Genomic DNA, 16,624 nt, shown 5'->3' with positions numbered 1-16,624 from the left:
ACCTTACATCCTTTAAAGCATTGTGCATTTTGCATGAGGCATATATCATAGCTTCAAAATACAGAAAAAACTTGGCTCAGTTGAGGGGAGAAGGATAATTGTGCATTTTGTATTAAACACCTAAGACCCTTCACCATAGATGCAAGTGTTCATCAGATACTTTCTACCGTATCTGATCCAAGAATTTTGCCCAACGCATGCAATCACAGAAGCAAGTCCGAAGCCGAATCAAGATAAACGCAGCGAAATCTCTGAAACAAGGATCTGATCGAAGAAACCAATCCAAGAATTTGAAATCCAGCAGAGGAATTCGCATCCGGATCAAAGACCGGAAGAGGGCGAAGTCTGCGGCGCAAAGACGAAATCAAGAACGATCAAGCCATCGAGGAGCGGCCTAACCTTCTCCTTGCGAGCCTCCATCAGCTCATCCGCTTTGCCAACCGCAGCGTCGAGCTCTTCAACGCCGGAGAAGAACGCAATCGAGCCCAAGGAAAACCCCTTGGCCCTTCCCGGAGAGAAATTCTCGCCATAGCTGACCGATCCGGGGACCTCGCGGAGCGCGTCCAGCACCGATCTCTTCCCCTCCTCCCCCGCGGACTCCGCGAGCTTCATGAGCGAAACCCTAGCGGCCGATCCAGGCAGAGGGGGCTCGGGATCGGCCCCGAGCTGCGCGATCCAGTCGACGGCCATGACGTCGTCGCAGATCGGGAGGACGAAGTCGCGGACGACGGAGACGTGGGCGGGGTGGGCGGAGTAGCTGGCGAGGTCGTCCTTGCTGCGGTAGCGGCTGTAGAGGAGGTGGTCGAAGCCGAAGGAGGAGGCGGCGGCGGAGCGGTGGCGGAGGACGGGGCCGGCGTGGAGGTGGAGGACGCCGTCGAGAGAGGAGAGGGAGCGGAGGTTCGACGCCATAGCCGCCACCTTGGCCGCTTCCGTGCCCTGCCGGACCTTGAAGAGGACGACGTGCTCCACGGCGGAGATGGCGGCCATCTCGCCGGCGGCGGCGGGGGCGGCGGCGGAGGAGGATAAGGAAGGCGGTGAGGTTACCGCGAGCCGGCGAGGGTAGCGGTGAAGCCGGAGGGCGGTGCTCGGACGCAGCAGCATGGCCGGAGCTCTCTTTAATAAACGCTCTCCCTGAGGATCAGGATATGACTCCGTGATGTGATGTGGGGACTGTGTAGTGCAGGGACGCGGACGGGACGGGACGGTTTTCGTCCACTCCCATGAAAAAACCGTTTCCGCCCGGGGGGTCTCCGATGAAAAAACCTTACCGTCCACGTCCCTGCACTGATTCTGGATGTAAATCGTCCCACCCATCGTCCACGTCGCGGATGATCGGGATCTATAGATGTGGCCTAGGGGGTGTGTGTGTGTGTGAGAAGGAATTAGAATATTAATTTAGGAGAGGCCCTTTGTCCAAGCTCAGTCTAATTTTGGCAAACCTAGACCTGAAGTTTGACATGGTGTCTGTCTAATCAGGTTTATTAGCCAATGTCATGGTTTGAATACAAATTAAGAGCTTGAAGTAAATATTAAAATATAGTTTTGTAATTTTTCTCTTCGAAAAGAAAAGATGGTCAGCGTCGTTGCCTTGGATAGATATGTTACGCCATTCACAGTTGGAGTCTATATAAATATTAAATTCTAAGTAACTTAATCTGTATGAAAACTTGAAATGATTCTCAATGGAAGACTTAAACTCAATCGTAACGATATAAACAAAAATATGAAACCAATCACCAGGCCATAGATCCTATCCATGATTTTTTTGATCATAGATTCAGTCCCATCAAGCTACTAATGTGTGCAACCTCGAGATGTTTCCACACAATTCTTAGTATATGGTATCTTCTCCATCGCCTCGGGGAGCTTGGTTCAACCTCTATCACCATCGTTACATTATCTTGATCATATCAGGAGTGGAGAGGAGCCATGGGGAGAAGGGAGAAGAAGGGGAAGGCCCCTAAACAATTCTCGCCTAGGCGGATTTATTTTAGGGCCTTCCCCTATTTATACTAAGCAGGTATTTTTCATAAAACCCCCCATAGTTTAAGCATATCTTTTGACATTCAAAAGACCATTTGCATGTGACCATCTGGGCCCACGTATTAGTCTAATTAATGAGTCCAATGAAACAATAACCTTTATTATACTTATAAAATTAATTAAATTTATCATCATATAGATTAATCAATGTCAGATCAATTTAATCCAATTGATAAGTCAAGTCTCTAGTTTGTAGGGTGCCAAGCTAAACATCATGCTCGACATGATACATAAAAGTGCTTACCAGCTCTATAGTCCCTTATCCACTTGAAGCACCTAGGATGACATGGCATATGGTCAACTGTCAAACCCTAATTTGTCATCCAAATTAATACTGACGTGTTCAGAAATCATCGAAGAACTATTCTTGGATATTTCATTGCCTTGACCAAGGACTTCACTATATTATCTTCCTTGAGCTGTCTCCTCTTAAACTAAGGGTAGATGACTCTGTCTTGACCAATCAATTGTCTTCTTGAATATCTTGATACACTTAAACTAAGACTATTTAGAATCCCATGATTAGGAACTTGTACATCATAATCAAAGTACAACTGTCGATTAATAATACATCTTTGGTGTCTCAAGTCTAAGGACCACTTAGACGACCCTGACGTGAACCAACCTGATTTACAGTTTGGCATAATACCATCCAAGGATTTTTATGGATCAATGTAATGAACTCTTTCCACTAAAGAGCAACCACTATCTATCCTTAGTCTCTCCACACTAATGGTTATGAAATCGACCATGCTCATCATATGAGTGAGGCTAGTTAGTGCTATTAAATCCAGATATTTCGATGTCCTTCTTGAGTATACTACAAATATGAATGTTTATAATACATGCTTAAAAACTAGAGATTTTTTTTTGATGAGTCATCAGAAATCACTAATTCTGACCATGTATTTATGGACTTCATAATATACATCACACATGCATTAGAATGAATATATTCTATTAATGAACATGGAATGAGATATGTAATGTGCAATTGGATCGTTGTCAACATTTATATACATCATAAAAAGCCATTTTTCTTAAGGTCTGATCCACAGTCAAGACGGTTTGAAGAATTTTACATAATAAAATATTATGTTGGGAATGAAGGATGCCATATTCCTAAAAAATCAATGGAGCTTCATTAAGTAGTTTGAAAAAAATGCCGACAGGTAAGTTCCCTACGGTTATGAAACTGCATGATGTAGTGATCCTAGGTGGATATACGTGTAGACCCGACTCGTTGGGTTTTGCCGAGCTCCAAGCTCCAGGGTGGGCGACCGATGATGGTGACAGTGATCTTCTGACCCTCGTCCGAGCGATGATGGCAACTATGGCACCGAGCAGAGTAATCCCGTTGGCACTCACAAGTAATGGACGGGCTCGGCCCGTACCTAAAAATTCACTCAAGAGGTAACTTTCAGAATATAAACTCCTCTCATCTAGTCTAACCCGAGCACGGTGGAGTGCACTCGATATGTATACTGAAGTATATAAATTAACAGGCAAGCAAGGAGAACGGCATACCTCATTAGTGGTGTTGCCTATTGTCGATGCACTCGTTAGTGCAATGCCTAGTGCGAGCAGGTGCGGTAGAGGCGCGCTGGAGAAAGGCACGATGTCGCTCAACTCGGGGGTGGCGGCACTGCACATGAGTCGTGATAGGGGGAAGTAAACAGTGGAGCAAGGGGCTCGTGGAAACATTGCACAAGGATGACACGACACAATGCATGCGGCGCAGATCGTGCAAGTGCGACGAGTGACTAGGCAACCAGAGTGGTAGCTGACCACGCAAGAGATCGGGTGACGATGTTGCAACCATGCGGTGATGTGAGCGGCGGAGTAGGCATGACAACAAGCGAGCGTTGCAATGGCTGGGCGTCCGAGCGATTGCCAGCGTTTGGGGGGCGATGGGCACGGCCGGGTGGTAGCTCGAACAACCAGGGTGGCGTAATCATGAACGGCTGATGGCGTTGTGAGTGGCCACGTAGTGGCGCGATTGTTCTAACGAAGGTGCAAGTACAGGTGGCCAGCAGGCAACGTGGGCGACTGGGCGGTATTGTTGGCGGCCGGTTAACATCGCTGGAGTGACCATACGATGGGCAATGTGATTGGTTGGGCGGGGTCGCACGCAACTAGTTGACGGTGTAGGCAGAGCAGCCAACAAGCAAGGCAAGCAGCCGACAATGATGCAAATGCGCCGTGCACGCTCGAGTCATTCGGTGGTGGTGACCGCTTTGACATGGCGTGCACACGTGGGTGCTGGAGCATGGTGTCGCGGCAAGTGCACAATCGTGGATGATGCCTGTGGCAACGTGCCGGCGCGCATGCGACTCAGCGATGTCGAGTGGCAGGCCTGGGCGGTGCAGTAGAGGGGATGGCGGTGACCTCTTCTACCTCCCCTTTCCCTCTCCCTTCCTTCTTCTTCTCCCTCTCCTTCTTCTTCCTTGATGAGCAACATGACCTAAATTCACCTCAAAGAAAAAATATATTGCTGGTTCTTTGGAGCGCCCATCCTTCCCTTATATAGGGGTCAAGATGGGTCCCTTAAAGAGGGTCCAATATGGGGGCCCTTATACATAGGGACCCCCTTGAAAACAAATAAAAACAACAACATGACGCGTAACATAATGACAAGAAAATAACACAACACACGATGGACAAACAAACATGAACACGACAAACACTGTAAACGCGATGAACATAAAAACCACATGCCAAAGAAAATCAAAACATTCAAATTTGCGAACGTGCTTTATCCAGGGTGTTTGAACCCCGGTGTCTTCACCTTTGCCGTGGTGTGCCAGTCAGTTTGGACACGATCTAGCAAGGTTGTTGCTGACGAGGATGATGGCTCTGAAGACATCTCCGATGTAGTGAGCTTACTCACTCCATCACCATTGGAATTGTTTCATGTATCCTTATCCATCATCTTTATTTTAATGCATTTTATAATATCTTACAGTTTTTGATACCCAAGGTTCCTTCCTCAGGTCAACAATGTACTGGTTCCCCCCTAGTCCATTGTTGCTTATTCCATCCAACTTTCCCCATTGAAAATTACTCACAATCTAAATGATGTTGTGGATTGGGCCTTCAGGAGCATCATAAACTGATAGAAGTCATTTTAGTGCTATAATATTAGAATCACACAACCTCCGAGCCTATCTTCTAAGGCAACATCTCTTAATTTTTCTTGAATCGTGAAATTTATATATTCAAAATATGTTTATCTTGAAAAGATATTTAAATTTAGCTCTTCTCTTTGTTATTCTTCTATTGTTACTTTACTTGACCGGAAGGTGTAAATTGTGGTGTCTCTGGGTTGTACGCCCAGAATAAGGTTTTTTCACAATTTCAGCGATTAAAAATATTTTTATTGCAGAACCTTTCTTTCCATTTTCATTGTTTAGATACTGAGGCCATGTTACACTAAGCCAATATTAAGGAAGGATAACATCTTTATTTCAAATTTTTTGTTCACATATTATTCATCTTTCTTTTGGTTCTAGTGTTTCCACTGATAAATATGTTGGGTTTTATGTCCACGATCCGTAATCCAAACACATTCAGACAACAAAATATTTAAATGAATCATTGAAACTTGAAAACTAAAATGAAAAAACATCAAAGATTGCATCACCTTTTGCAGAATTGAAGCCATTTTTTTAGTCAGGTGGACACCCAAAGAAATACTATCATACACATATTTTTAGGACATTCTTACTGTAATACTGGAAGGGAAATTTTCATAAACCTAGATACCCAAATTTTCAATACTTCAAAGCATATCCTCCAATGTTCAATAGACATTATATGTTTGACCAGCAAGGCCTATGTTCTAGAGTTAATGGCTCCAAAAGCCCAATAACTATTATCAGCCAATATAGTTAAATAAATGTAAAATATATAGTTTAAATAGTTATTACCTTGTTACACCTCTAGTTTTAGAAGATAAATGAATTTTCATAAAGAATTCGTAGATATCTTGTGTCATTCGTAATAGTGGAAGCATAATCCCTCATGTGCATGATACTCATAAAACAACTTACGATGTGCTCAAGTATCAAACAACAATTATTTATCTTAAAAGGGACTGATGCATTCACAAATCAATGGATAACTATTTCTCGAATAGTCCAATGCCTTAGTCTAGAAGTTCATCAAATCATATTCTTTGAGTTAGTATTCCATCATATTAAGATGGATTATCCTATCTTGAGGCCAAAATCATCTTTGTAGTCTTATATTACATCCAAACTTAGCATTTTTAGAATCCCCTAGGTAGGGCCTGGTAGGCCATACAAAAAATACAACTATACATCCAAAAAATGTCTTTGTTGTCTCAGATTAAAGAATCAATTATAAACATATTTATTGATTCATAACGCCCAATTTCATGACCATTTTCACCAAAGCACATCCAATATCTCTTCTTATTTTTTCCACACTAATTGTTACAATATCAACTATACTAACCTAATGAACAAGATAAAATAATGCCTTTTATTTGGACTTTTAATCTCCTTAAATATCCTATGAATTTTTAGAATAGATATTTAAATATTATTAATCACTACATTGTGATCTCATCATAATTCGCTAATTATTACATATATTATCAGACTTCATTATAAGCATTAAAATTTCATAAAAATGAATATAATTGTAATATTAAATAATTTGGGAGATTTGGAATGTGTGATAGACTTTTAAGACATATATAATTCCAAAAAATGAAGTCCACCATGTTTGGAATCGAAAGAAAAATTACTTCATAATATGTGGCTTGGTGGTGAAGACATACATGGGACATGGTCGGAGTATGACACCATGATAAATAAAGCTTCTATTTTTAATGTGGCCCATAAGCTCATTTTATGAGGCCCATTGGCATCTTGTGGCCCAAGAAGGAGGTCCTTCTAGAACTGACATGATCTGCAGAAAATTACCTAGAGCCCTGAAAAATCCTCTTAAAAGATCTTCTTATAGGATTTTCTTTGACAAGATCTTCTGACAGGATTTTCTCTAACAAGATCTTCTGACAGGATTTTCTTTGAAAGGATTTTCTCTGACAAGATTTTCTCTGACATGATCTTGTGACAGAATCCTCTGCTAGATTCTTCTTCTGCCATGATCTATGCTCTAACTTGTCAGAGTTGCATATCTTCTGTTTGTCCCATTAGGATCTTATTGAGCCACACAAATATGTCCTGACAACTTCTACATGCCATAGAATCTGCAGAATATCTCTGACTCAGGTCTCTCAGGCTGGTTATCCTTTGTTTTAGCTTGTCATAATTATTTTTCTCAATGTTTTGACTTATCTTGTCATGGGTACAGTCATTATAGTTGACCCTGCACTTGTTGTGGCCTATATAAGGCCCCCATGTACCCCTCAATGAGCATGATTGAAATGTATTGACTTGTTGAAACTATTGTTTCTCCCTTCTAAGTGTTCTTTTTGCTAGAGAGTGTGTAGCTGCTTGTGGATTCAAGCAAATCCCTTATGCATTCAAGGGTTGGAGAAGCTAGTTTTGTGGATTCAAGACTTGGATCCTTCAAGTAGTGCAAGGCTTGTGGATTCAAGTCCTGTTAATACACCGTTCTTGTATTATGGTTGTGTCATTTTTCATACATTTTATATGCTTTTAGACCTTTAAATCTTATTTTATCATGAAATTTTCTAGATTAGCTCATTATTTTATGTATCCGTTATAAATTTCAGTTTCCACACATTATGGAAAATTTTGACTAATCCTGTTGACTTATTTTAATTCAAGCAGTTTGAATATTGCAAAATACTTTCTAGTTCCATGTGTGTAGACATTGAAAGGAATTAAATGGGAAAATTATCAATGAGATGGATCATTTCTTAGAGCTAGTTTATTTAGAGAATAGGCATAAAGGGGTCAAACATGACTTTGAGCTTTCATTGGAGCAATCAGAGGAGTGTTGGCCATGACCTGTCTCACCCATTTAGCGATCAAATACTACCTAAAAGATGTAAGAAAAAAAATTAAAATGAGAAGCCTAAGACAATGAGAAAAAAAACAAAAAATAATTAAGAAAAAAAATATAAAACCTGAAGGGGTATTTTTTAATATCTGCACGTAAAAATGTCATCTTTATCTCCCTCTCTTTTTACTTTATTGTGGATGTGCTTTAGAAAATTTATAGGGTCTAGGTTGTTGAACCAAGTAAATGTGAGTTTTTTGAAGTATTCTTTCAATTGGTTCTCTTGTTTATATTAAAAAATACTTGATCCTACTGGAATATAATCATGCAAACTGAAGAGGATGCGTTGACTTAGAAGAGAATCATTAATATTTCAGGAACTTAAATCCACATTTTCCTCTTTTTCCATCCATTTCCCCCTTCGTCTCATCATTTGTTGATCTCATCTAGGTTATATATCTTTCTCTCTTCAAATTTCCATTTGTGTCAATAGTTTTAAACCCTAAAACTTCAGAAAAATTCAAAATATTGGACATGAATTGTATCCCCCTCATCTCCTTTAGTATTTGTTCATTTTCTCTCTCCGTCTCTTTATTTCTCCTAGTTTCTATTTAGAATCAATCCCTCTCTATACATCTAGTTTACCTAAAAATAATTATAAAAATATTTTGGACTTGTAAAATTATTTTTTTTCACCAACATAAAATTATAAAATTCAAAATCTACCTCCTTGTCATTATGACTTTAAACACACCAAACTTGGAATTATCATAGTGTTTTGGTTCAAATAACATACTTAAATGCTCACCTTATTTTTGAATAATTAACTATGAAGGGTGTAATGTAACTGAGTTTAAATTTATGTATAACTTTAAATTGTTGCATAATGAAATTAAATTTCCTTGGTAAACTTGTTCATGTATCCCTCCTTGTAGAAATTTTAATTATCCCTCTTGCATGTCATTCTGTAGCCATGTCCCCCTTATTTTTATGTTGAATTTATTGAAATATGTGAATTATCTGTCAATCACCATAGCATGGTGACGTTTTTTCTGACCACTATCAACTCATCCACTGCTTATTTCTCCTTAAGGCATCCGGTGATGTATATGCTGCTGTTAATACATATTCCATATTTCTATAATTTATGAATTAAATATGCAAACTGGTATCTTACTGTTTGTAATACAACTTTTACATCATCATCACATATGAATTACTTGACTCGTCTAGTATTTTGTACAATTTTTTTGCACTTTCTATTTAGAAACCATTGGTTTAATCACGAAAATTATTATCAATCTGAGAAAGCTTGTGATTTTTTGAATCCATGTTATGGTCAACCTATTTCAAATCCCATGAATTTTCCATATCACAAATATTACTATATTAAAAATTGGGGCCCAATGTCCTTTGCTCTAAGAGACCCTTTAATATCAAATTATGAAAAACGGTAGAGCTCCAACAACTTATTAAGATTAATTTTGAATGTCATGACATATAGATATTATGTTGTGGTCAAGCCAATCACACATCTATGTAATGTTAATGTTTAATAAGATAAGTATTTGTAATTTGCATTGTGCCTTTTAAGGTTATGGCCAAGAAAAACCATTATTCTTTATTATTCTTTTGTGACATTTATAATAAAATCCTTGAAAACATGTAGTGCCTAATATAATAATGATGAGACCATATTACACTGATCACTAATATTTAAACATGTATTATAAAAAAATATACTCAAAAGATACTCGAGAAAGATATTAAAACATCCAAAAGCATTAAAACTACTTCATCCTACTTATAAGATAGGTATGGTTGACTCTATGGTGAGAAGTGAAGAGGCACTAAGGACATATGGTGGGTACTGTTTAGAAAAAAACATCACAAAATTTATGCATGAGTCCTGTAATTGTATTATTATACCTAAAAAAATCAGGTTGATCTATTTAATGGTAGTTTCAGTAGTCCTAAGACTTGAAGCACTGAAGACATCTTTTGCACGGATGGCTACATTCTGGATATGACTTAAGAGTCCCCTTATCACATGACTCAAACTAGTCTTAGCTCAAATATTTTTAGAAGTACACCAAGGTGATTGAGAAGTCAAGGTGGGACCATTTTCTCTCAACATAAGAGGTTATTACCTAAATGAGAAGATGCATTACATTACTTGGCTCGGGTAGTTGAGATATTAGCGAAGAGGTTTATGCAGCATTACTTAAGTGAATGATGAATTAGGGTTTGGGCATAGCCTAAGTTATTCAGGAGTCTCACACATATGAATGATTGTACATATTTAGTAACCAATGATCATAAATGTTCCATGTGAGATTTCATTTACTACATATCTTGACAACCACATTTTCTGGAAATTGAATCTCTGAATTAGTTTAAATTGATAATTGATTAATTAATCTAATTGATCAATTAATCTAATGCTGATAAAATTTATTAATAAGTTTGGGGAATCAATGTCATTGGGTTATTAAACTTATATATTAGACGGATACATGAGCTTTCAGGGTCGCACACAATATTTTTGGATATTGGTGGATATAATCTAAGTTGGGAACTTCTATGAAATACCCAGATGCCTAAAAATAGGGGGCACTTGTTTTAGGTGTCCATACCACATAGATATGGATGCCCCCTTGTTATCTCCCTTCTTAAAATTCAATCTCCCTTCTATGGAGACTGGATGGCAAAAGGTGTTGAGAATTTTTGGGCTTTAATTTACACAATCCAAGCTCAATTGCAAAACATAAGATCGAATCAAACATGGATCATAAATCAAAATAAAGAAAAAAAATGAAAACCATCACCTTCAAGCTGTGATTTGTTGGTTCATTGAGTGAGAATATTCAAACCATTCAGATGTCTGACCTGATCTATAGAGAGCTAGATCTCCTCTTCCTTCTGAAAACTCTAATAGAGGAAATCCAATTTCCTCTCCATCAAGTCTCAGCCAAAAGCATCACTCAAGAGAAAGAGAAGAAAGAGTGGGGCACTCAAGCTCACTCACATAGGTATCAAATTAGGGTGCCCCCATCTATTTATAATTTAGGGAGAAATTTCATAAATGTCCCTAGGAAATTTCACATAAGTGCTAGTCTTCGAGAGCAATTATTAAAGGCCCCAAACAATGAGTATATCTACCAATGTCCAAAAACCTTATGCGTGTGACCCTCATAGGCTATGTATCAGTCTAGTTAATAACTTAAATGGTCCAATAACCTTTATTAACTCTATCTTGATTAATTAAATATATCACAAATATATTAGTTAATCAAGGATAGATGTTACCCAATTGATTAAGTAAGTTGCTGGTCAGCAAGGTGTGAAGCTTTACCTCGTGCCCTAGAAGGTGCGAAGGAGTATGTCAATTCTCTCATGGAACCTTTAACATCACTACTACTATGTATGTGGAATACCGCATGCGCTCGAGAACTCTCAATGACTTAGGGTCAACCTCCTCTATTCGGATGATAGCAAATGCAAAAATTGGTCATGTTTGGAGAACAACTTCTCCACTATTTCTACTACCGTAGACTTGGAATTGAACTGCATTATCTTCCTTGAGTCAACCTCCTCTACTTCTGAGGGGAGGGGACTATCCTATCTTGACTGCACACTCACCTTCATGAGCTTGTTGCTACATCCAAGGTAGGACAATTTAGAATCCCCTCATTAGACACTCGTAGGTCATTGCCAAAACACAACCATCCATCCACAAGGCATCTTTGATATCTTAGGTCTAAGGACCACTTCCACAAGTGAAATGAAAATCTGATTGATGATAGGCATAATACCATTTAAAAATTCATACAAATTATTCATGTGAGCTCTTTCTCAAAAGAGCACCCACTATATTTTCTTAATGTCTACACACTAATGGCTACAAGATCAGCTATACTTATCATATGACAGTAAAGGGAAAGTGCTATTTTATCAGGATATTTTGATGTGCTTCTTGACTATCCTTTGAATACGAGTGTTCAGAGCATATGTATAAAGACTAATGATCTGTGTATTATGATATCATCATAATTTACATACTCATTTCATGTTGTCATAGAATTGAATTATAGGCATCACACGTGAAGTATAATGATTATAATATTTTATTAATGAATGTGGAACAAGATGTGGAAGGTGAAAATTTATTTCAGACAACATATATTTCCATTTATAAAACTACCCAATAGGATAATTGGCAAAATTCAAGAGAAGATCCATCATTCTAGTGATCACGTGGATATGTCTAGAGACAAGGAATGTGAATGACTTGAATTTAATCATACATGAAGAAAATGGAGACTGTAGTAAGTTCCACATAAGGTGATTTTATCATCCATTTATAATTTTTCAATCTGATTCAATTTCAATGATTTCTATTGCGTAAATCGCTTTCAGATAGTGAATAAATACCATGGAACCCAACAAAGGCATCACTATCCTTGTCCTCATTCTCTTTGTTTGAATTAAGATCGTGTGTGACCATTTCATTCCCTTGTATCACTTATTCATTTGTGTGATTCTTAATAAATGTTGATAATAATGGAAACATCAGGCTTGCCTTGTGTTGGTAGCTGTTTACTCATCTAAAGTACATGAATGATGTAATGTTCAGAGGGGATTACTGATAGTACTTTGTTTAACATTATGTACCTTGAATAAGGTATTCCAGGACATATAGGGTCTTTGTTTAACATTATGTGTTGCAGTACATGTAAGGGTTTGCCTAAAGCATTATTGACTCTATCCCATTGTCTGACGCATTGCTGTTTTTCCTTTTTCTGGGTGTCTTGATTCTTTTTTTTTGTTTTTTTGGGCACCATCAATGGTTTCTGTAAGTCCTTCCATCCTGATACTTTTAGTATGAAAATTTTTTATTCTACATATTAATTTTATATCTCTTCAAATTTTGGTTATACAAGATTTGCACAAGAGTGATATTATTATATCATCAAAGAGATAGTTGAGGTTTTTCATAGGCTATTGGATCATTCATTGTGCCTTTTAAGAAATATAAGATTTTATTTGATGAAAACATACCATATTATGTGTATGCTTGTTTATTAGTCAGTTTGATTAGGACTTTGACTATGATTATGATTCAGAGATATCAATTAGAAGGATTATAAGAACTGCTTTCCATCCCCTTTGGTTGTGATTTTCATACCTAATAATGCCAGTGAACAATGTTCTATTCCTCTATGTCCTTGTATTACACTTCACATTATCATGGTGGGTTCCCTTTTCAAACTTCAGTTTGGTTATACAAGATTATGAAAAAAATCCCACTATGACTGAAAATATGCGTTCTATTATCCAGTAATATTGAAAGAGAAACAAATATTCTCATTAAAAAAGTGGACTTCCACAACATAAAAAAGTACTCAGGTTGAGAAGATGACAGCATGATATGTTCTTGATATAGGCACGCAATAAGCTGGCTTTTAGCTTTGTAAATACAGCATCACTTTGGCAAATCAACTTATCAAATAATTATTATAGTTCACCTTAATCACTAAATAACTGCATGTAGAGTGAGCAAGAGGTTGAAACACTGAGTGGATGATCTTTGCATCAGAATATTATTTCATAGATTCAACACAAAGATCTTGAAAAATGAAAATATTGATTTTCAGGATTTAGAGTTTTGAAACTAAATTAAAATGGCTAAATTAGTAAGCAACACTACTTATACATGGCATGTGATCTAACCTTTATTCTGGTGATGGTCCCTTTGCGATCAAGTTTCTATGAGCCCGTACATTTTGCTCGGACTCTGCGTCTTACTCCAAACATGAACATTAACGGAAAAGGTAAGGAATTCACTAACCAAAAGATTAAGAACACAAATATTGATGATTCCAATTACTCTCTTTCACTCAGCTAGCTAATTTCTATGAGCAACAATGAAGAAATCAAGATTTTAAAGCTAAAAAATATTCCTCTTTCGCAATGTTATACAATGCAAAGGGCTTACAACAAAAACATCAAAATTATAGTGCTTTGGTACCTATAGTGGACACCAGTCAGAAAATGGAAAAATCCTTTGGAATCCACCATTAAATTTTCAGCCCCTACTTCCACCAGAATCAAAAGTTATGGCATCTTATCTGATTTCTCTTGATTTTTTTTGGCCGTCTGATGCATTTTGATCATCAGAAGGCACTAGATTGAATGTCTTGAGGTCCATTAGTCGTCCGATCACCATCTTCAAAGACAAGAGCTCCATCAGCCATTTGATCAACACATGATGATTGGGTCATATATGAAAGCCTTTATGTCCATCTCACACAGTCTCTCTGCATACCCCTATGATGAAAGGCACATGTACATAGTGCCACATGAAATGTACGCACAAAATAAATGCATGTAAATCGTAAGTTAAACTTTTTCATTTGAAAACATGCTTAATGCACACTCTGCCTCCTATTCCGTGCGCACACACTTGTGTATCCATGCATGTCAATGTGCATGTCACATGTGCACCCTGTGCTTCCCTTTACGTGCCAGGCATGCTCCGTGGTATGCCCATGTGTGCATGAATGACTTGGCAGCCTGTTTGTATTATGGGCTATTTCCCCTCTTTGTAAGTGATTAAAAACGTTAAAAATATTTAATTCTGAAAATTTTCAAAAGATTTTAATATAAATTTCTCTTAACGTACAAATTATTTCAATGTGAAAAATTTGCCAGATTAATCCTTTGAAAATCTATTTTCCACTAAAATCATTTTTATGCTCAAATTGTATTCAAATTAATGAAAAAATTATGAATATTTTAGTGGAATTATCTAATGTTTGTTAAACTTTTATGAAACCATGATAACATCCAATATATATCAATGAATTATGCCCTAAAATAAATTATCATGCATTCACATGAATAAATTTCATGTTCTCATCATGGCATGTTTTTACTCTTGTCATCTCTGGGAATTTTCAATTTAAATGATATTGAATTTTTTATTTATATTTTCCATTTGTGATGATTATTTGATGAGCTTTTTTGACACTATTATATATGCTATGAAAATTATGTTGCAGAATATCTTTTTATTTTTCTTGAAGTGAAAGCTTTCTCTCACATGAAGGGATGTATTTATTAGTTCTTGCCAATAAATCGAAAACTCATATAAGTACTTATCGCTGTGGACAAAGATAAAATGAATATTTTGATGTAATATCAATAAATTAATGGGAATATTTTTTATGGAGGATGAATTTGTCACTTTGGATTTAAAAATTCAAAACATTGAATGTCAGAAATTATGTGAGTTTAACTTAATGAAATCATATGAAAGAAGAATGTCACAAAACATGTTATTTAAAGTTTATCAAAACATAACAAATACCAAATGCGACTAGAATAATAAAGGCAACTTTAAATCAATAATTCAATATGTGTGAGCTATTGTCAAGTTCATTTTTTATAACTTGATATTAGAATATGGATAGTTTTATTATATAATATTTAAGAACCAAAGAATGTACATAAGTCGTACAACATTGAAAATAAGGAGTCAACATATTATTTTTGGATATATTCTTTTGAGTTCATATGGATTTAAAATGTATGATTAAATGATTTATTTATAAAAGAATAAAGGACATGAAAGTTACATACAAATGGAGTAATAAATTAATAAAAATATTTCTATGTAGTTTATGCCTAAGTTATTCCCTAAAGAAGATTAAGCTTTAAATACATTTGAGTAAAATGATCCAATATGTGTTTTGATGAATGTTAAAGGTAATGAATGCGTCAATAGGGGTTGTGATCAAGCACAATAGGTCCGTGGTCAATTAGTTGACTGATTATACGTGAAGATAAAATAGCACTATTAGTTATGTTAAAAGGCTACTTAGTTTGACCATATGGTGAACAAGTCAAATCGTGTATTTAGGATTTGTATTTTCTATAACATGAAGATAAACATATTATATAATACTATTCAAATATTTTTTTGAATTTGACTTCATTTGATTGGTTTAATAACTTTTTCAAATACCTATACCTTTAGGTATTTAAGGCTGATTTTACTGATGATTTAATGAAAATTAATTACAAGAAGATATTCCTATCCAATGGTGACATATTGTATATAATAATGTGGTAAACATACCTGAAAGTTTGAGATTATTTTAAAGCTGAAATTGTTGGCAGAACAGATAGTTTTTACTCTCAACACTTAAGAGATATTTTGAACTTATGGCAAAATAGTAAATATAAAAATTTGAAAGTTAAATAGTTACCTTTTAATATTTTCTAATAATAATCAATACATATGAATGTTGGAATTTTGATAAATTACCATTATGCCCTTTGAAATTTGCAGTCCAAAAGCTAAAGAGATCTTTCAATTACTGAAGCAGTTTTTTCGCATTCTTTCAAGAGGATATTTGTTTCTAAATCAATCCAAGTCCGTATAACTTGGAATCGTGGTTTCTATTGCAGGTTTATTCATACATCCTTGAAATTCAAAGGAAAGAAGGCTGGCCTCTGAAATTCACACATCCTTGACCTTGTGATAAGTTTGACATATTTAAAAAAAAATTATATTGAATTTCAGTTTTTTTAAACTTATGAATAGTTGGTAACATTT

The 16,624-nt window shown here is 36.5% G+C and overlaps 1 protein-coding gene across 1 annotated transcript; it reads right to left on the bottom strand.

Annotated features, from left to right (window-relative positions):
• Window positions 1–230: 230 nt before the first annotated feature.
• LOC144704607 (stress-response A/B barrel domain-containing protein UP3-like) lies at window positions 231–1,131 on the bottom strand. Its single transcript, XM_078577087.1, has one exon. It carries the CDS (start codon window positions 1,099–1,101, stop codon window positions 322–324), a length of 780 nt encoding a protein of 259 aa, XP_078433213.1. The 5' UTR covers window positions 1,102–1,131; the 3' UTR covers window positions 231–321.
• Between the last annotated feature and the right edge of the window lie 15,493 nt (window positions 1,132–16,624).

The sequence above is a fragment of the Wolffia australiana genome, chromosome 6 (assembly GCF_029677425.1).
Source record: "Wolffia australiana isolate 7733 chromosome 6, ASM2967742v1".
Lineage (NCBI taxonomy): Eukaryota > Viridiplantae > Streptophyta > Magnoliopsida > Alismatales > Araceae > Wolffia > Wolffia australiana.
The sequence above is the reverse complement of the archived record's forward strand: the minus strand, read 5'-3'. Positions and strand labels throughout refer to the sequence as shown.

Coding starts and splice junctions, on each gene's coding strand:
- LOC144704607 (XM_078577087.1), bottom strand. CDS start 1,101: ATGCTGCTGCGTCCGAGCACCGCCCTCCGGCTTCACCGCTACCCTCGC.